The sequence below is a fragment of the Elaeis guineensis genome, chromosome 10 (assembly GCF_000442705.2).
Source record: "Elaeis guineensis isolate ETL-2024a chromosome 10, EG11, whole genome shotgun sequence".
NCBI lineage: Eukaryota > Viridiplantae > Streptophyta > Magnoliopsida > Arecales > Arecaceae > Elaeis > Elaeis guineensis.
The window spans coordinates 27,246,423-27,267,128 of record NC_026002.2 but is presented as its reverse complement, the minus strand read 5'-3'; the positions used below and the strand labels follow the sequence as shown (position 1 = coordinate 27,267,128).

At 36.8% G+C, this 20,706-nt stretch overlaps 1 protein-coding gene and 1 non-coding gene across 2 annotated transcripts; both read left to right on the top strand.

The window, feature by feature from the left end:
- The first annotated feature begins 2,994 nt into the window (after nucleotides 1-2,994).
- Nucleotides 2,995-20,307, top strand: LOC105052478 (probable serine/threonine-protein phosphatase 2A regulatory subunit B'' subunit TON2). Its single transcript, XM_010933298.4, has 12 exons — nucleotides 2,995-3,329; nucleotides 4,078-4,169; nucleotides 4,398-4,460; nucleotides 4,662-4,760; nucleotides 5,893-6,051; nucleotides 11,094-11,165; nucleotides 11,255-11,387; nucleotides 11,537-11,601; nucleotides 14,534-14,609; nucleotides 16,298-16,399; nucleotides 18,438-18,630; nucleotides 19,794-20,307. The coding sequence occupies exons 1-12, from the start codon at nucleotides 3,188-3,190 to the stop codon at nucleotides 20,029-20,031; spliced, it is 1,434 nt and encodes a 477-aa protein (XP_010931600.1). The 5' UTR covers nucleotides 2,995-3,187; the 3' UTR covers nucleotides 20,032-20,307.
- On the top strand, nucleotides 19,060-19,177 carry LOC114914604 (small nucleolar RNA snoR104). Its single transcript, XR_003802086.1, has one exon. It is a non-coding gene; the product is annotated as a small nucleolar RNA snoR104 (small nucleolar RNA).
- Nucleotides 20,308-20,706: the final 399 nt, after the last annotated feature.

Genomic DNA, 20,706 nt, shown 5'->3' with positions numbered 1-20,706 from the left:
GTTCGTGGATGATAATATTATCCTTTGGTGATAACCTGTCTAATTACATATATGTATGATATTCTACTTCTGAGAGGAAATATGGTTGCAGTGGTTCCTGTTATGTGACAGCTTTGAATTATGTAACTGCAGAACCTCTTTTAAACAAGAGTCATTTAATTGTCCATTTTTTATAATAGCACAAAGCAGGTGTGCAGATCCGACTACTAAGATGCCCACCCAGCTACAGCTTGTTATATAAACAGTATTTGTGCTCAAGCTGAGCTTGACGGCATAAATTTGACAAATTTGTACTCTGAACCAATAGCTTCTTACTAAGATGATGAGCTGACGTCTTTTTATTTTGCAAGCCCAAAACGCTTTCGCTTAGCTTGTTTATGAGTCTGATATTAAGTAGCATTTTTGCTTCACTTCTTCCATAGTCAAATGAGCTAAAAAAAGCCTGCTACTCGGCCGACTGGCCAAGTCTAAGCGTTCACGAGCATCTAAATTCATTTGTAGACCCGTCATTTAAGTTGAAACGAAAACCAGTTTGTTTTGCAATTATGGTCTCTCCGAAACTGAAAGATAAAGCAACCCTATGGCATTGGGCAAGGTATTAATATTTGTTTCATAATCCATATTGATAATTTCCTGGGTGTTGTATGGACTACATCATATTGCAATAGGGTTGTGTCATGCTGTAGTGGTACATCCGATGGTGACGGCATAGCAAAAGATGCAATATCATATAGAGGTGTATCAATATCAGCACCTCATTAGTACCGTATGGTTGACCAGTACTTCAATCTACCACATTGAGTACGAATCTTTATCCGATTAAAATAACCTGCTTTTTTTTTTTTTTTTTTCCTTTAGCAGACGTGGGTTTTATGTTGGCCATCTCAGCCTAAAAGAACGATATTTTGAGATTAACGGACTCATTGGATATATGTACGTCGATGATACAAGACCGTGGAATTTAGATACATGCACGCGAAAGAACTGCAGCGCTTTCTATATGCTCTCTCGAGTAACTTCTGGTAATGAGTGGATTTTACAAAAAAAAAAAAAAAGGAAAAATGAAAAAGAGTCCCTCCATCGACAACTTAGTGCTGTGGTAATATTATTTTTGGTTGCTTGGAAAAGGTTTAATTTGGAAAATTGAAGTCCAAAATAATTGGGTTTTCCACCTATTTGGATGACAGGAAAACAAAAATAACATGAAAGTAAGTTTTATTTTTTTTGGTAAATTAAAAGTAAGTTTTTCACTTTTGAGATTCTTTATTCTTTATTGAATTATGCTTTGTCTTCTTTAGCCAACTATATTCCTCCCCACTGCCATCTTTGATAGCCTTTGAACTTATTGAAACCCTGCCATGTTCAAAAATCTGTTACCTAATGTAACTAAGGATTTCCTCCGCAGTTGGATTCCATTACTGAGAGCCTTTGACCCTATTGAAACATTTCTTTGCCCAAAAATCTGCTAGCTAATATCATTCTTAGCTTTCAAAAACACATCAACGACTTGATCACAAGACAATATTCCTCTTGGATGGCAAAGACATCATGCTGCTGACTTTTTGGCTACTCAGCTAAAAAAGAGCGCATCAATTTTCCAGCAAATGACTATCCTAAAAATTTCATAAAACTATTGTTATTGAAAACTCCAATTATAACTTTAGACACCATGTTACACAACTATGCTGCATTTCATTTCATAAAATAAGACAAGAATTTCATTTTATTTTATTGAGAAATAACATAAGAAAAAGAATTGTTACAAAAAAAATTTAAAAAAAAAAAGATAGAAGTCATGAGACCAAGGTGGCCATGGTTCTAATAAACCTGTGTTGCTGAATAGATAAAATAATAAGAACAATTGTATAAAATGTAATCTTTATCTCAATCACTGAGACAAACATATATAGCTTGTGTGGTTAAAAAATTCAAACAATTTAATTTATGTAATATTATGATGAAATGAAAAACCGTAAGATGGATATCTATTTTTAAAAGGCTATTCTCTACAAATTTAGAAAGAAAACCTGCAAACTCATGATTATTTAGGTGTATATTCTTTTTTTTTTTTTTTTTTGAGGTAAAAGGTGTGTATTCATTTCAATAACTTTTATTACTCAAACTCTATTTTTTCAATTTTGGAATGAAGCATTTTACCTGGACTGTGTTCGTCTTCCTTACAGGAGAGCTCCATTTATAAGTCTTAAGATATAAAAGATTTTAATGTTCACTTGGAACTGCTAATGGAAGGCATAAATAGAATAGGCAATGGATAGTCCAGGCCCCTCGATGGCCGAAGAGGTGATATTGGTCTTGAACCTTGATTATACCTTCATAAGTTAAAAGGGTATGCCAATAAAACGAGACAAAATCAACAAAGCTGGTACTAAGATGTAAAGCAATGTTTTTTGGATTTTAGGAAGAACAAGGTAATTGGAATTAAGTAACCAAGTAGTATCAATATATGAATCAACAGCACACTTAAAATCCAAATAGCCCAACATGATCCTACATTACAAAAAATATATAGATCCAAAATTCATATACTTTGATGGGTTTTAACTAATTATCAAGCATGTATTAAAATGATTGATTTTAATAGTATGATCCCATATTTAACTATGTTCTTATCATCAAACTTGATGATTTGAATTTATCCATATTTAAGATACATTAGGATACATTGATCAAAATTCATAAAGCGGATTTTAATTTATATATCTTATCATACATTTTACAATATTAATACAACTACTATATTCGTTTCTATACCAAGTCAGTATATAGGTCAGATATTATTAAAATATATAAATTTTGATTTTTAGATATTTTTATGATGTATATCATGTTTAATAAATTAGATTTTTAATTTGAATGATTCGTCATTTATTTTAAAATTATTATTATTATTTTTCACAAAGTTTCTGTAATGCATGCAGTCCTACTTCAAAATGTGCATTACAAATAGCTGGTTGCTGTCCGAGGAAAGACAGCGGAATGTGAGGGGGAAATAAACCTCAACGCTTTCCATTTCGGCCTACTCTCTCTCTCTCCCCCCCCTGGAAGCGAGAGCTCTTCGGTCCGGCTAGGGTTACGGTTTTTGATCCACCCATGCTCGTTGGGCTCCGGTGATTGGGAGTAGTTTCGTCCTTCCCGGTGCTGCTTGTCGGCGGCAAGAGCCGAGCCGATGTACAGCGGCTCCAGCGACGGTGAAGGGGGCCACGAGGCCGCCCCCAAGAAGATCCCTCCGGCCTCCTCCATGCCGTGGGTTCGGAACCTACGCCGGTTCATCGGATCCGGCGCCGGACTCGGATCAGAAGCCCTTATGGGTGAGGCCCCTCTTGACCCCGCTTCCGATCTCTCTGTGGTATTTTATGGTGTTTTATGAGGCTGCGTTATGCCCTTCTATTGAAATTTACCTAGAAATCGGGCTTTTAGGGTGCAAATGGGACAAGCAAATTAGCTAGAAGATAAGTTCTTAAATGTGTTTGGATAATGTACGAGAGTCTAGTGCAAACTAGAGTAGAATGGACTTGGATAAACCCTACATGCCTAGTTGATCTATCGTGAAGGTGTGATCGAATGAGCTTAGAATCCAAGATCCAGTACAATCTAAAGAGGTTATGGTCATGGGAGGCAGTAATTATGTTTGGTGCATGAAGGGGGATTTTTATCACATTCTCTACTTGAACTTCAAACCATTGGATTCATATTGAAGAGCTAATATTGTTTTTTTTTTTTTTTTTAGATCGTTGTCTATTTTGCTTGGAATGTACCGTTGGAGAATTTTACAAAAAGAGAGTTCAATAGAGTTCATTCTTTTCTTCTTTTCCTTAACTTTTCATTTCTGAATGACACCAAATTGCTTATGTTTATCATGCTATCTTTTGTTAACGTCTCGAAACATTTCCTTCTTTCTTTTTCTGGTATTTTTTTAAGGAGGTTACTGTGATCTTTGATGAAAAGAATCGGATCCGATGCCTCCATTCTTTTGTTTTGGGGCAAAATTCTCATATATTGATATTAAGCGAACTTTTGCTTATTTTTTTCCTCTAAACTATCCATTTTAACTTGCAGAGCTTGAAACAAAAAGGATCTTGCTTGAGATATTTAAAGAACGGCAGCAGAAAAATGCTGAAGCAGGCTCTATTCCTAGTTTCTACAAAAAGGCATGCTGCAGAGTTGATTTCTGTATATTTCGTTAGTATTTTCAAGCAGTTGTGAAAAATATTACGTGCAGCTTCAAGTATGGTCAGCGATAGCGGCTTTATGTTACAAGGAGCTTCTTTTGCTTGGCAAACTGCTACATTCCTGACAATACCTGTTATATATGGACCGAACATGTGATTTATAAATTCTGAGATATTTCCCCTAATATATATTGTTTTCTAAAACAGAAGCCTGAAGAAGGATCAATCAGTCATAGGGTTCAAAGGTTGGCAAAGTACCGGTTTCTAAAGGTATTAAGCCATATATATAGTTTGATCTTTTGAAGATTTATGTAGAAAGTTCCATGTGATGCTGTTTCTGGAAAACTGTAGCATATGCTCTTTCTGCTCAGTATTAATTTTTATTCTACGTTTTCTTTTTCTGCTATGTATGATGTATCTGGTCTCGTCTAACATGCTCTCATTCTATATGCATTTCATCATTAATTGCAGAAACAGTCCGAACTACTTCTAAATGCAGATGATCTGGATGCCATGTGGGTTTGCTTAAGAGAAAATTGTGTGATTGATGATGCCACTGGTGCTGAAAAGGTATTTATACATCTATAAATTCAATCTGGTTCCTTTTGGCTTTTGTTTTTTCTAATCTTTTGGGTGAGAGGGGAATCCATACATGCTGGCTTGATGTTTTCTCCATTTACTGATGGTTTTCTCAGCCCCTTGTATTCCTATTTCAGCCCTTTGTTAATTTAGTCTATGAATAATAGAAGGTTAAAATTATAATAAGCTATCATAAAATTACCTGGACTAACCTCAATAGTCGAGATTCATGTACTGAAGTACTTGGAAAAGGAGGAGGTGGTGTTCGTTGTTTAATAAATGCCTTTCTTCAGAATTGGTTACATTATAGGAAATCAAAGAAGAACTACAAATCTGTGTGTGGTTATATGTCGCAAGCCTAATGAGTTTTTTCACAAGCCATGCACTATTGTCAATGGTTCATCATGCTTTAGATCTTAAAGTCAAATATATCCTTCTACAAGTTCGCAATGGAGACTTTGCAGCTGACAGTTCTGTTAAAGGAAGTCACAACCATAGCAGGGTTATTCAAATGATTGATGAATAAGGATATTTATGATTTGGTAGACCATGATCCTGATCAGATTTATTTTGCACCAGACAAATTTATAAGTTCATATTTGCAGTATTGTTAGGTTTTTTGGTCTGGTTTTGCTTTTCTACTAGATTGGCTCTCAGTCTTGTTGAACAAGAATTATGTCTGCATTGCAAGCCTAATATTAAGTTCTCTAACTAGATGTATCAACGGGTTGGATTTTGACCTGAACTGTCCTGACCTGAATCTTTACACCATCCTATCCTACCAGGGTTATGGTCCGGTTTTCGTACTCAATGAACCTAGTTTTGACCTAAAATAGCTCAGATAATCAATCTTTCTTCATGTAATCCAGACGATAGCGAAAACTTATATGGACTGATCCCATTTTTAACCATAGTTTTCTGAGGATTTTTTTTTTTGATCTGGTTCAAAGTTCTTGACCTTGTATAATTTAGATTGAAACTGGATGCACATCATCTTGAACTCTGACCACCATTTACATCTTTAAAATGTATAATGTTTGCTTGTTACTGCTTCATATTTGATACATTTTGGGTGCGTTTATTCCAACTTCCAAGTGTTTGATTCATGTGCTTATGTCAACAGATGAACTATGAAGATTTCTGCCATATTGCATCTGTCTGTGCAGAGCAGATTGGCCCAAAATGCCGTCGGTTTTTTAGCCCATCAAATTTTATGAAGTTCGAGAAAGATGAATCTGGAAGAATAGCCATCCTACCATTTTATCTTTATGTGATGAGAACAGTAGGTTTTGTTTCTTTGCCATTGAAGAATATTCTTACATTTATTATTATAGTGACAGAAATAATAGCACTTGTAAAGTTTCCATTACTTTTTTGCAATCATATTCTTCTAACTATTTGTTCTCTCTCTCTTTATATTATATATATATATGGGCTAATATAATTGATTTTTACATAATACAAAGACTTTACTTTGTACAAAGATAGTTCTTGCTATGCATCAACAAAACTCTTTGATTCTATTTTCATGTAGAACTTTATAATGTCAAATCAAAGTCATCATGACCAATGTTTGCTTTATTAGCTTTTGTTTGTATTACCACAAGCAAGTCAAATGACTGCAGATAAATGGTGAATTACTATGATGAATAGAACCCACAATGACAAACATATAGGCTATTAGTGTTGTGCTCTAATACCGCTTGTTGAGAGAGGAAGAAAGAAGAAAGAGAGAGAAAAATACCACAAACAAATCAAGGTAACATGGATTGGCCTCAAGCCTATCTCCACGGGGTGTACAAGCTTCATTATAAGAGAAAAAAAATCAAACAAATACAAGAAGAACTCACCACTCAATCCTTGTACAAAGATCTCTCAACAAGAAGTCCCAAAATTCTCACAAAAGCTCTCTGAAACCTCTCTTGAAGCCTCTCTGCACGATCAGGACGTCATCAGCTATCCTACGCAACAAACAACTCATCAATCGGAGCTATATAGCCTCTAGAATCATCAAAACAATGTTTGATTAGGATATCGGGCTTAAATCAAATCCTAAAATCCTTTTGGACCGTCCGATCATAATCAGCTCGAACCAAAGCTGTCCGATCGCGTAGAATCAGTCCTCTGATCTTTTGATCACAGTCGACATGAATTGTGGCCATCGGATCTTCCTCCAGAGCGTTCCAGACCGTCGGATCGCACACCACTGTCTCAGTTAAAATCAGGAATCAACCTCAGCCATCTGATGCCAACTGGATCGAACCAGAGCCATCGGATCATGCCAAAATAGTCACCGTTGGATGTCGCCTACCCCTGATTGGTCTACGCTGCATCTGGTAGACCGCATGGAGCACGATCCATGGTGGACCGCGATCGGATAGCGGGCTTGCACTCGGTCGAGGGCCACGCCCGCACGTCTGGGCCTGCCCAGCGCTGCGGCCCACGTGTGCCGCATGCTTAGCTGGGCCTGGCCTGTGCCACCGGCAGCCTACACCGGCCCGTGGGGCCCTTCGACAGCCCATGGGCCGTACCAGCTCCTTTCAGGCTTCCTTCACGAGTATCTTCGCCGTCTGAATTTCGTTTGGACTGTTCTTAGATTCATTGGACTCCGTTCGTCTTCTTGGATCTCGTTTTTGGCTTATTGTGGACCAAATTTCGAGGTATTTTTCTCAACAATTAGTTACAGTGGTCACTAACATAATAATTGAGTCTTACCCTGGCAGAGTCAACGTATTTGGATTGACATCACCATAAAGTTGAAGCTTTGTTCTTTAAGCATATGTTTGACCTTAAGAGATCAATAGATGGAGTTTTGATTTAGATTTACCTACATTTAAGATCATCTTCCTTGCAGGAAGTGGACAGAGTTACAATCATGTACACCTCTAAGAACCTAAAGCTCTTCAGGGAATGCATCCTGCCTTTCTGGATGGACTTCTTCATTATAATATCAAGTCTCAAAATGAGTTTTTGGGGAAGAGCAAAATTGCAGCAAGAAGAGTTTGTCAAAGAATATGTGGGTAAATATACTTGTTGTGCTTGCAGTCAATATAACAATATGATTTTCAATTAGGGACGTTGGTACCCTGAGGGGGCTAACCCTGTTGGGAGAGGTGGTGCATCATGAGCACTAAGAAAGAACTTATCCGGACTGACATAAGAAGTGAAGACTTATTGATGCTGAAGGACTATAAGGATGATATATGTTGATTTATTTTTTTATTTTTCTTTGTTCTATTTTATGCTTATTTGACTTGCCTTTATGTAGATTCTAAGCAGTGATTAAGATGTTATTTGAGTCATTACAACCCAAGTGTCAATGTTACCTAAGTTGCTCTAGGTTAATTCATTTGTTGAGGTAATTCTGGATACGTATATTGGGGCTTATAAAACTTTGATAAGGGATAGGGAGACATGAATGTTTTGGTTGTTTGGTTGCCTATTAATGAAAGTTAACGCAGGATTTTTTTTTTTTTTAAGGAAAAAAAAAAAAACTCATGATCTCCTCTTCTTGCCACTCCGGGCCTTCTCTCTTTTCTTCCTCCCTGTTTCTGCTCTTACTTATTTACAATTAATTTTCTCAGGAAGCCGGAGATCAGTCTCTAAACAGTTTTGAAATAATGATCAGATTTGAACCCTCATCCTTTGTTTAGTTCAAGTGGGTTGATTAGTTGTTGATGCTAGGCAAATTAGACTACTCAAGAAAGTTAGAGATAGTACTCTTATAGGACAAAGAATGTTTCAAAAGAATTCTGTTTTTAGTCATGTCACGCTACAACCCATTAAACGTGGTGCTTAAACCAAATTTGAGCGCTACTCACTAACTCCTAATAGGCATTTCAATTCATGCAGTTTTCTCACTACTTTTTGATTATATGTTGGACCAGAAGTCCTAATTTGATTCCAAAAAAAAAAAAAGCAAGCCCATTTATTTAAAATCCACCCCTCTTTTGCTGGCCAATGGTAATCATATCAATGTAATCATGCGACAGACAAAAAAGTCGTTGACAAGGAATGCTGTTATTTGTGGAATGCTGAGACTAACAGGTCCAACAATGCTAATTTGCAATGGATATGCTGCTTAATCATTCTACAAAAGAATGTGCAGTTGGTCTCCCATCGTGCTACTAATAGCTTGGAAAGATGGTCCTTTGCTCTGGTTCAATATAACTTATGAGTCAGTAGTTGTCATGGTTCAAACACATTCAACAAAACATAGTCCTTGATGTGTAACACTCCCGTATGATAAATTAGGGTGTGTTTGAGTGCACCATAAAATCATGATGCTTTGTGATTTTACTTTTCTTTATTTTTTTTTTTTTTGCATTTACAAGTTTTAATTTTATACTTTTAGGTGTTTATTATGCCATGAAACTTCATATAATCTTTGAAATCATGAAACTGAAAATTTTAGTTTCTACATTGAGTTGAATTTTCCAAATTTCTCCTTCTCATTGTACAATATTTTGTTCTTGGCCCTTCCGTCTCTAGTAAACAAAGACCATCTGAAAAATCCCAACTTTCAAAATTCATAATGTTTGAATCTAGGAAAGGATGTGGTCATGATTTTGAGATTGAAAACGTTCAACACATTCTACCCGGCCCTGGTCTGTGGGCTAGGTATATGCTACTGAACTTTATGTACTCCATATGCAGAACATAACATATTTCTTACACACACACACACACACACACATATATATATGTTAAATTTTCAGTTAATGTTCTGGTACTCTTTTGGAATAATTTGTCGTTCTTTTCCTTGATGTTTTATGTCTTTAATTTAATAACAAATATTTACTTTTTTATTATTTTATTTTTTTACAATTGGGATATGTCTTTGTCTTGAACTCTTCTCTTCCCCATTAATGAACATCCTAGACTTATACACGAGCACTTAAGGAAAAATAGTTTCAAGTCTTTATCTTATAATATGGTTACATCAAATTGATAAAAAGGAATTCCTTCTACTGTGCCTTTGAAGTTGTCATCGTAATTGAGAAGCAAAATGTACGCAGACCAGACTTGCTATTCTTCTTCATCTTCATCAGGTACTTAGACCAAATATGGTTGCAGCCTGCTAGCAATAATGGTGGACCACACTGACCTAGTTTGTCTCCCGACTTGTCTATGTTTCTTTTGTTCCTTCAGTTCTACAGAATGGATGGATCATGTTTATCCATCCTTTTATCATCTAATTGAAACCTGTCTGAACTATCTTATACTCAAGTTGAAGTGAGAATTGGAAGATGTCAAAAAGGGGGAAGGGTGAGAAGTTTGCATATGTGGCCTGACATTATGATGGAAAATTATGAAGGTCACATTGGAAGGGATGGTTTTCCATATTCTTTGATGATCTGAGAGGTGCTTAACTAGATTGCTGTAATCTTTTATATGAGAAAATTGCCCAGTATTTTGGTTTGTTTGAGTTTGAATGATTGAGTGGAGAGGAAGAGTAGAGCAATGTACTGTTTGTTTGGTTTTAGCAGTGAATTGGAGGGACTTGGTGAATTTGGAGGGTGGAGAGTTTGTTCTGTTTTTCGTCATCTTCCTCTTTGATGAAACTTGATGTTTCCAAGGATAATTGTTTACTTTCTCCTTATCTTCTTCATGCCATGTGCAATGGAGGCTATGCACATTCATGCTGTGATCATGTGATATTTCCATAATCAGATTTTTGCATTAACTTTAGAAAGCCACTAGTTCAATATAAAGGCGGTTTTCTATGAAGAAATGGCACAATTCTCTGAACACTTGATCAGTGTGGATGTAAAAGAGTTTCATGACTGATAAAGAATTTGAAGGTTGGTAAGATTTCCAAAGAGATCAGAAACACAAATTACTATCAAATGTAGGAGGGTCGACAGTTGTGGAGTTGAGAAGTTTAATCTACTAGTTGGAGATCATATTTATAGAGATAAATAGGCTGGAAATGTAATATGATGGTTGATATTGGCCACAGCAATGTTGGTTGACAAAGAAGCTTTCAGAATAAAACAGCTTGCCTATCAATGATAGGCTGTCTTTTATTTACCGTTCTTACTTTGTACAGCTTACACTTATGATGCCATTTGTGATGACCGTGGCAATTCTTGATTTCAGTCGTATATGACCATCCATTCCTATGTGCCTATATGGCAATTCAATCCTATTTCATTCTGTGTTTTACTTGTCTATAAAAGCTAGCGTTACTGGTTATACTTGGATTAGTCTTCCAATTTATTTTTTCATTGTGATGAGTTGCTGCCTTTTTTTAGAATTTATGATTGTGACATGCTTAGTTTATAATTAGTTCTCTGATAATTCGGTTTTCTTTTGCATCAGGTTTCACTTACTCAAGCAAGAATTGATATGAGTGAGCTTGATGAGGATTCTGATGGCTTCCTTCAACCTCATGTGTGAACTCTTATATGCTTTTGACTTATCAATCTTTCCTGGTCATTTATCAAGATATCTTATGTAGGTAGACCTCATTGCAACTGCAGGAAATGGAGGCCTATATAAGAGGCTTGATTCCTAATCTGGCACAACTCCGGGATATGCCTGCAGCCTTTGTCGAGATGTATTGTCGTATAGCTGCCCACAAGTTCTTTTTCTTTTGTGATCCTCATAGGCGAGGTTTGCCACTGTAACCAGACTGCAATAGGAAGTAAATACCAAAGAATTGTTAAGTTTAAGATACCATAAAATGAAATCTTGAGCCCTTTTTCTTGGATTCTAAAATTTTTCATAAAATATTAAGACGGATATTCTTTGGTGGTTCATAGGGAAAGCATGCATAAAGAAGGTGCTGCTTAGTAACTGTCTCCAGGAGCTCATGGAACTGCACCAGGTAGTTTTTTGGCTGACTACTTGCATCTCATTGACAGTTCTTTCATTACTGTACTTTGCTCTGCTTGCAGAAGAGGATGCCATCAATCAATGATTTGATGCATGATTTATTTTTGTTTTCTTTATGTATTTGACTGATAAAACAATTCTGCTGGAACTGGACTAGCAAAATAGTTAATTACATAAAAATACCATCAATATGTATAAAATCGGATTGTTCAATTTTATTCACGGTGTTTACTCCCTGTATATACAATTATGGATATCATTCTAAGTCTTCATAGTTTGATGACCTATTCTTTGTCAGTACCAATTATTGTACCACATATAAGGATGCACTTTTTGAATGAAGGCCTTCTTGATTGTACCTGGGTCTCTGTGTATTACTTGATCGGTAAATTTTAGGAACGAGTTGTAATTTGGGGGAACATGTGAGAAATAAATGTGCAGTATATCTTAGAAAAACTCAACTTCACACAACTAGGCACTCTACATGTATCCCTTCACTCTGCATGCTTGAAATATGAATGCAAATTATTTTCACCCAGGCCCTGTTTGGATACTCTAGGAAAAAATTCCAAAGAATAAAAAACTCTAGTAATCTGGTGATGCATGAAGCAGTTACTACGGGAAAACATACTCCAACTTTCTTGAATTTCATGTATTTGGATGGCCACAGAAAATTTTTTTAAGTTTTCTCTTTCATGAATAGGGCATATGCCATGCATGCCATGTAAAGTGTAGACTAGTGAATCATGATAATGCCAGTTGCATGCCGTGCATGCTATACTAAGCATCGACTTGTGGATCATGTCACCATCGGCTGCATGCTATACCTGGCAAAGACCACAGAGATCAGTTTGTCGTCATCGCCTCATATGTGCAGATGCAATGGCTGACACTTGGCCATCCAATTGCATCTCAACAAGTATAATTTAAGCAAGGGAACCAAAAGATTAACACCGGTGCATGGAAAATGAATAGTTGCACTGAAGAACTATATTATTAATAAAATTAGTTGCAAAAATAGCAGAGTCCAAACACCAAAAATGGGGTGAGAAATATGCTTACGTGCTGGCATTAAAATATCCATGGTCTACAATCGCATGCATCGAACAACAGAGAAGAACCACTACATTAGTGGAACCTACACAAACCAGTCAAGAGTAAGATAATGAACTTCAAAATCAGGATGAAACAAATCAAAACCATGACTCACCAAAAGGATCCATCTCTAGCCCTCGCAAACATTCTATTGAGCATGTCTCAGGCAAAGGAAGGTGCCCTCATCCAAAATGTGGGCATAGGAGGGTCCTAAGCTGTCATAGAAAATACATAACCAAGCATCACCCATCCTAAGCCCTCACAAAACATACATCAAGAACAATATGGACATAGGAGGGTGCCACCTTCCATTCGATAGTCCAAAACACTGATCCTTCAATAGAAGAACAAAGGTCATGAGAAAATCAAACCAAATAATTCAATCCTCCATGAAAATTCATCACCACTTATGGATCTACTAAGTTGAGAACAAGGGACAATACCTCGAGGATGGAGGAAAGGAAGACCAAGACAAGAATCATCTGAGTGGGAAGAGGGCACAATGCTCCTAGGCACCAGAGCGGGAGGCTAAGGGTGAGTTGAGCAGCCGGTGGAAGAGAGAAAAGGGCGAGGAGCAGTGCCAGAGAGCCAGGTCCACCTCCAGTCTTGAAGAAGCCAGCTTAATAACTTGATTAGAGGAGTGGATCAGGTCATCACCGAGTGGGTTGGTTTGCTGGCAGGTGGAAGAGAAAGGGGAGGAGAGAGAGAGGGATCTGGTACCGGGAGGATAGTGGAACTGGGACCCTGGAAGTGGAAAGGGATTGTGGGAGTTAAAGGGAGAAGAGGAAAAGTGTTTTGAGTAGAGAGTAAGAGCAAGAGAAAGGGCATGTGTTGAATACCCTACAATAGGAGTGATGGAGATAGGAATAGTAGCAAGCAAAGGGGGAGGGGACGTGATGGGTGAAGTCCTTGATAAACGTAGGAATCCCTTTTCTGCTGGTTTGGTTGGAGTATGAAAGCACTCAACCATGGAGTCTATACCAGGGTATTTTCAGACTTGAATATCATTTCCAAACACCCCCACGGTGTCTTTTTCCTTGTTTTCATTAGAGATAAAAAATACCAGAGTATCAGGAAATACCCTGGTATTTTAGGCTATCCAAACTGGGTATAAATCTTTAGGTGTTATGCAGGGAGATTTTGCTCATGTAGCATTGTTGTCATTTTGTATATATGATTACAAAATGGAGTATTTGGTGGTATGAGAGGCGGATAACTTTCCTGAGAAAATATAATGGATATAAGAATAAAATTCTATCTGAATACGCTTTATGTTACTCCTATTTGTCCCATATTTTATGCTATTCATATGACACCCCTGAGCGGAGATGGAAGAAAGAAATATACGGGGGTGCTTGTAGATAATGTGTCTTGCAATGTTGTTTGATTCCTAAATGGCTGTACGTCTGTACCATGCCATAACCTGCAATTATGCTTGTACTGCCTCATGAAAGGTGTGCAAGCATATAGATGGAAACTTTGGTATATAAGAAAAGTTATGGAAATTTCTTTGGTTGTTACTGCAAAGAAATTGGTGCATGATTTTATGATCAGTTATTTAATGAAGTGGTCAACTAAGGAAACTCGTTTTTTTTGGTTCTATCCCTTGAGTATGGTGAGGCAGTCCAATCATTGAATAATATTTGGATCCATCCTGAAATAACAAATTCCATGCCCCTGTTCAAAAATAGGAAGTTCCCTTTTTTCTCAAGGGAATTAATTTTTATGAACCCCACGTTTATGTGGTGTGGGTAGGTGACTTGATTGTTTCTGATTCCACTTCTAGATTGTTAAGAATCTTTTGGAACTGACTTCAATTTTTATTTCAGGAAAGTGAGGAAGAAGTTACTGATACTGAGCAGGCAGAGAATTGGTTCTCTTTAACTTCTGCGCAACGTATATGCGGTATGTCTATTGTTCTATTATATCAGAGATACTTTCCGAATTTAATAAATTTATATATCCTTTTCTGTATGCATGAAGAAGTGATGCTGGCTTTGGTACAATATAGGACCCATGTTGTTAGGGGCATTATGATATGATGGTGAACCTAAGAACAAGCAAATTAATTTTGAGCAAATAAATTTTGAACAACAATATTTGATTTTGAACTTCTCACTTGTAAGTCAGACAACTTGCAAAATATTTCTTAATATAGGTAGAATGACTGCATAATCAGTAAGTAATTATCTATTTTCAGTGTGTTATGGGAAGCTTCATTTCAACTACAGTCATCTGGCAAACAAAATAGAGGTCCAACAGTCATTCATAGGTTTATGACCCAATTTGTTTTCATTACTGTTGGCTGTGTGTATGAAGTGTCTATATAACATCTGTTTCCATGCATGCCAGAAGATTTCCTTTTATGCAATCAGCAGGACTATTCTAGCAACTGGACATAGGTTAATTATGCGGACGTGTGTTCATTACTGTTTGCCATGTGGGTTTGTAGAAAGCGTGGTAAGAAAAAAAAAACACAATTGTTGGTGCAATTCCACTTCAATGAGGTTCTATTCTGCTATGGATACTGATGTGTAGCAGGTGGCATGGATTTTTTGTGGTACTTCATTGCTAGAGTTAATCTGCAGCATCCCTTAAAATATGACCCACTTGTGGTGTAAAATAGCAGTTTTGTGTTTAGGCAACTCAATTTCTGGTCCTTGGTTTGCCTGCCATTTAACAATCATATGGCCTTATGATCAGAAATGTTATTCCTGGTCACTTGTCGTGATGGTCATTTTGTTTTGGGTCCCTGGCCCTTGTATAAAACTGCACATAATTGTGTATGAAACAGGGCACAAGCGTGTATAAGGTCCTTGGTATAAACTGTAAAATACATTCCAGGGGCTGAAAGTGGAAGGAAAAGAAGAAAAAGAAACATGGTTAGGCCCTAACTGTTAGATGGCAATCAAACCAACATGAGGCAGAAGTGAGTAGTGTATGATGGTAAACTGTGTTAAATGATGAGCATCATGCTTGTATACATGGAGTTGTTCCTTAGTCTAGTTATATTTTGAGTATCATACTCTTAAGTAGTTGTATACTGTTTGATTGGCAGTTAATTCAGTGACTTAGTAGTGTATGATGGTAAACTGTGTTAAATGATGAGCATCATGCTTGTATACATGGAGTTGTTCCTTAGTCTAGTTATATTTTGAGTATCATACTCTTAAGTAGTTGTATACTGTTTGATTGGCAGTTAATTCAGTGACTTAGTTGTTGACATTTTGATTGTTTTATCGCTTGAAGTTTTGGCTTATGCTATTCTAAACTAGAAGAAATAAATCAATTTTAAATAAGAAGAAAATATCGAAGAATTTTATAAAAAGTAAACATATCTACCTATTGAAAATAAAAAATGGTTTACTGAAAATGTTAGAAGTTCGCTGAAACAGAGTGTCAGTTTCAAATTGGTCTCTGCCAAAGCCGACCTGCTTTGGCTGAAACCTATATTCTAGCCATATATCAAACAAACCTACATAAAATTTAAATTGGATTCTGTAGAAATTCAGAACTTGTTCAGAAAAGGAATAAAAGTGTATAAATACTGGTATGATCATCAGAGTTTTGCTGACTGTACTACTATTTTGCAGATATGTTTCTTGCTCTTGACAAAGATACAAGTGGGTCGTTGAGTAAGCAGGAGCTTAAAGAATATGCAGATGGGACACTGACAGAAATATTCATCGAGAGAGGTTAGGAACTGAAATAAAGTAATTAGCTTGTCATTATTGTTGTTCACTTATGCATCATCTTCACTCTTGGTTGAGTCTGCAATTTCCACATGCCATAAAAGTCTTGCTGATTTGTGGCTCTGGTTTTCTATCTTTCAGAGTGCCTTTAAAGTGAATTGAGAGATTAATATATGATATAAGAAAAGCTGAGCAAAACCCATCATAAAGGTTGAAACATTAGAACTGCGAGGATAACAGGAACAGAGTTCTAATAATAAATGTCATAATATACTTCGCATATGGTTTAGACTTTAGGGTTAAATAAAATGAGTGGCCATGTGTTAGTTGGCATGGATTAAAGCTGATCATGGGCTGGGCCTTGTGCCTAAACTATATTCATTTTTAGTTGGGCTTTGGGCTGAGCCTATCTTAACATTTGACACTTTCTGTGCCCAAGCCCAGCCCTGTGATCAGCTATAGCATGGAGAAGACTGATGCATTTTAACTTATTTTGGAGGAGAGCTCCCTAGAGATGTCTTGCCATAATGATAAATTTTGACTTACACCAAATGATTTTGTCAATGGTAATATTTGTTTGTGTTTGTGTATGTGCATGTGTCCTGAGCATACAATTAACCTAAATGAGAATGTCCTTGATTGTCGCACCTCCTTCGGGCATTTAAACTCTACTAAGTTTCATTTTTAATGAAATTTACATTTTTGGTCCTTGATAGAAAGCTCAGTATTATTTGGATTAAACAAATGTCTAAGAATCCTAAGCTTCATTCTAAACCTATGTAAATTTCTTGAAGCAAATGAAGACCCATTGTGGAGGCCTCAGACACTTCTAATCAAATTCAATAATTTTAAAGATAACAAAACTATAAAATTCACTCTGGACCTAGGCCCAAATTCTAAAATATAACTATTTTGCTTATGTAAGTGGGATAATTTTATTGAGTTGAACTCCTGCATTAGCAAGTTTTTCCTCCCCACTCCTCAGCAGATAGGTGCTCCAGCCTAGTTTGTTTTTAGCATTCTTGTCTTCTTACCTTCGAACATTTTAACCTACCATGGCTTATATCATTGGTAAGCAACTTGATACATCCTGTGTTTGAGAAGCAGTTTGTACCGTCTTTGATGGATTTTATTTTAGAAAATATTTAGGTACCTCATTGTGTAACAACATATGAACAATGGAGCAATTATTTTTGCAGTATTAGTAGGTCCTCTTCTTAATAATCAACACAGTATATTGTTTTTGAACAGTTTCTTCCTCATGCAACTATAACGTTTCTTCCTCAGTGTCAATCAAAGTTTTATCAGCATAATCTAGTACGAACTAGCCTGGCATCTGAAAAAGTTCTACTACAAAGGAGCTTGGATAATCTAGAACTGATTTAATGTGCCAAGATATCATCTTGTATGAAGCTCACTCACAGTCTCCTTGTTCAGAGCTAACTAGTTTCATTACCCGTGCCCCTTCTCCCTCCCTCCTCCCTGTGTATCTTTCATGACTTCACTAACTCCACCAGATTTTGATAGCCCTACAGAATCTTTGTACACAACATGAGTTGAGCAGGGTTTATTTGACATTATTTGCTCTCTTCTGTTTTTATGCCATTGTACTTGCTTCCATCTATCGCCAATTGTAAAGCGCATCTAGCTTGAATTAAAGGCTATTTGCAACTAACATAATTTAATTCTGATCTCTGGAACCAGTCATGTTAGAGATATTTAAAGTTCTGGCCAGAGATATATGAATTATTAATGCTAATTTGGATTTCTGCAAAATAAATCTTGGTGGAGATTCAATTTCTGCAAAATATGTAATCTCTGGTCAAGGATATACAGATCAGTTGATTCCAACCGATGTTTGAGATTGCTGCAAATCTATGTAAATATTAAATATTCAGCTGATGGAGCTTGGTTTAATCCCCTGTATTTGAGTTTTGATTGCGATCTAAATAATATATGATTTTGCATCCTCATTGCTACTTGCTTGTATGGCTGCATATCCTAATAGCTTTACTTGGAATCGTCATTTCTATTGTTTCAGTTTTTGATGAGCATGTACGCCGTGGTAAAACTGGAGCGAGGAATGCTCGTGAGATGGACTTCGAAAGTTTTCTTGATTTTGTTTTGGCTCTGGAAAACAAAGACACTCCAGAAGGATTGACATACTTATTCCGATGCCTGGATCTTCAGGGAAGGGGCTACCTCACAACAGCTGATATTCATACTTTGTTTAGGTAACTTATTCTTTCATTATGGATCAAGTCATTGCTAGTCCATGTTGGCATGTCGCCTGGCATAATTGTCAAATATACAATGCCAGTAATGGATCAAGTCATTGCTAGTCCATGTTGACATGTCGCCTGGCATAATTGTCAAATATACAATGCCAGTAATTAACAGTGTTTTTTTTTTCTTTTGTCAATAATTTCCATGACCATATTTAGTTATGGAATTTCTAGTGAGAAATTTTGATATTCTTTACTTCCAGATGCCTGAACCACTCCCTATAGAGTTTTTTTTCTCTGTCTCTCCTCTCTCCTATCACCTGGTGAAGTTTGGATTTGAACCTGTCTAATGGCACCACCAAGAGACTTTACCAGCTTGGCAAGCTGGCACCTTCGCATATTATGATGTTTATCCATTCATGCTATGGAAGAAAAGAAGGGTGGCATACAAAAGCCGAGTTGTTAACCCGATACAGTCTTCCTACATTAAATTTGTAGTTTCCTGCTTGTGGTACTTTGAGAAAGTTCTGCAAGTCTCAAAATACAAGACATTAAGCAATTGTAAGAAGACGTTTCATCTGCAAACCATTCTTCCTTATTTTTCTTTTTGGGAAACCAAAGAAGAAATGTTTTTTATGTGCAGGCCACTTTTCCTGCAAAGTTGTTTAAGAAACTGCAATTCTCTACTAGTTTTGATTTTTACTGAGATTTCTCCACCCCACCCCCCCTCCCTCCCCCGTATTCTTATGTCCAAATCATTTGTATTTTTGTTAAGATTCCTGCTTATGAGATTATTTTGTTGTGTTTTATTGTAGCTATGCAACATGTTCATGCATGTGGTCCAGCTACATGATATGTTGTCATTTTTCATTGGTATTTTCTTGCTAAAAGATCAGTCTCCGTTAAAAGTTCATACCTGGTTGACTTACCCATAAATAGCCACAATGCGGACCCTTTGTTTAGTTAGATACATCAAAGAACAGGGAATGACGCTCTCTTTTATTATTATCTTTGATAAAATGATGCTTCTTCGATTACATTCCATTCCAGCGGACCTAACTCTTGCTCAGAATTGTTTGTCCACTTGTAATAGCCAAATTTTGCTTTTTCGACCTTTATTGCTTGTCTCATCCTCTTCAAATTGTTGACTTAATTTTTTACTTTTATTCCAGAGATGTGCACCAGAAATGGATTGAGGGTGGCAACTATGAGCTATGTATCGAAGATGTAAGAGATGAAATCTGGGACATGGTCAAACCGGCTGACCCTCTTAGGATAACGCTTAATGATCTTTTAACCTGCAAGCAAGGTGGAACAGTTGCCAGCATGCTTATAGATGTACGAGGCTTTTGGGCCCATGACAACAGAGAAAACCTTCTACAGGAAGAGGAAGAACCAGAAGAAGAGTGATAAGACTGTATCCAATCAATGCGAAGGAAATTATATCCAGTAAACTGGATTGTGGCATCTGAATCTCACCCACTCAGTAGCCTTCTTTGTAGCAGCTTTCAGTTTGTTGTATTATCTGCAGTCTTTCCAAACATGTAAAAACTACTAATTATCATCTATCACTTCTCTCTTTGTATGTTATTCATATGCTGAAAAAAAAACAACTTGATTATAAACCAGATTGACGGTTTGAATGTTGTAAGAAGAAAAGACTTGTGCGTGATGATGGACCCACAACAATGTTTTGTGGTAACTATGTGGATGTACAAGTTGCAAAATTAACGTAGTTAAAGTACATGCAAGGGAGCTGTGCCTGATTTGGCACTCCCCATGTTTCCATCTGGTGACGGGTCGCCGTATCAATAATGGATATAGAAAAGGACACTTAACATCAGGCCCTTTGCTCTGTCACCTTGGAGGAAAACTGTGATGACCCTTGGTTCCAAGGCCTGGAGAGCTTCAAGCGTAACACCATATCCTTTGTTTGACACAGTTTTCTTTTAGTACATGTGCAACAGTGGTGGGCTTTACCACAAATTTTTCAGTTCCTATTTAGAGTGGATTCTAATTTTTAAGAACCGTTATTTCATCTGCAGTTTATAGTTGCAAATAATGCCATTGAATTGCAGGTGTTTG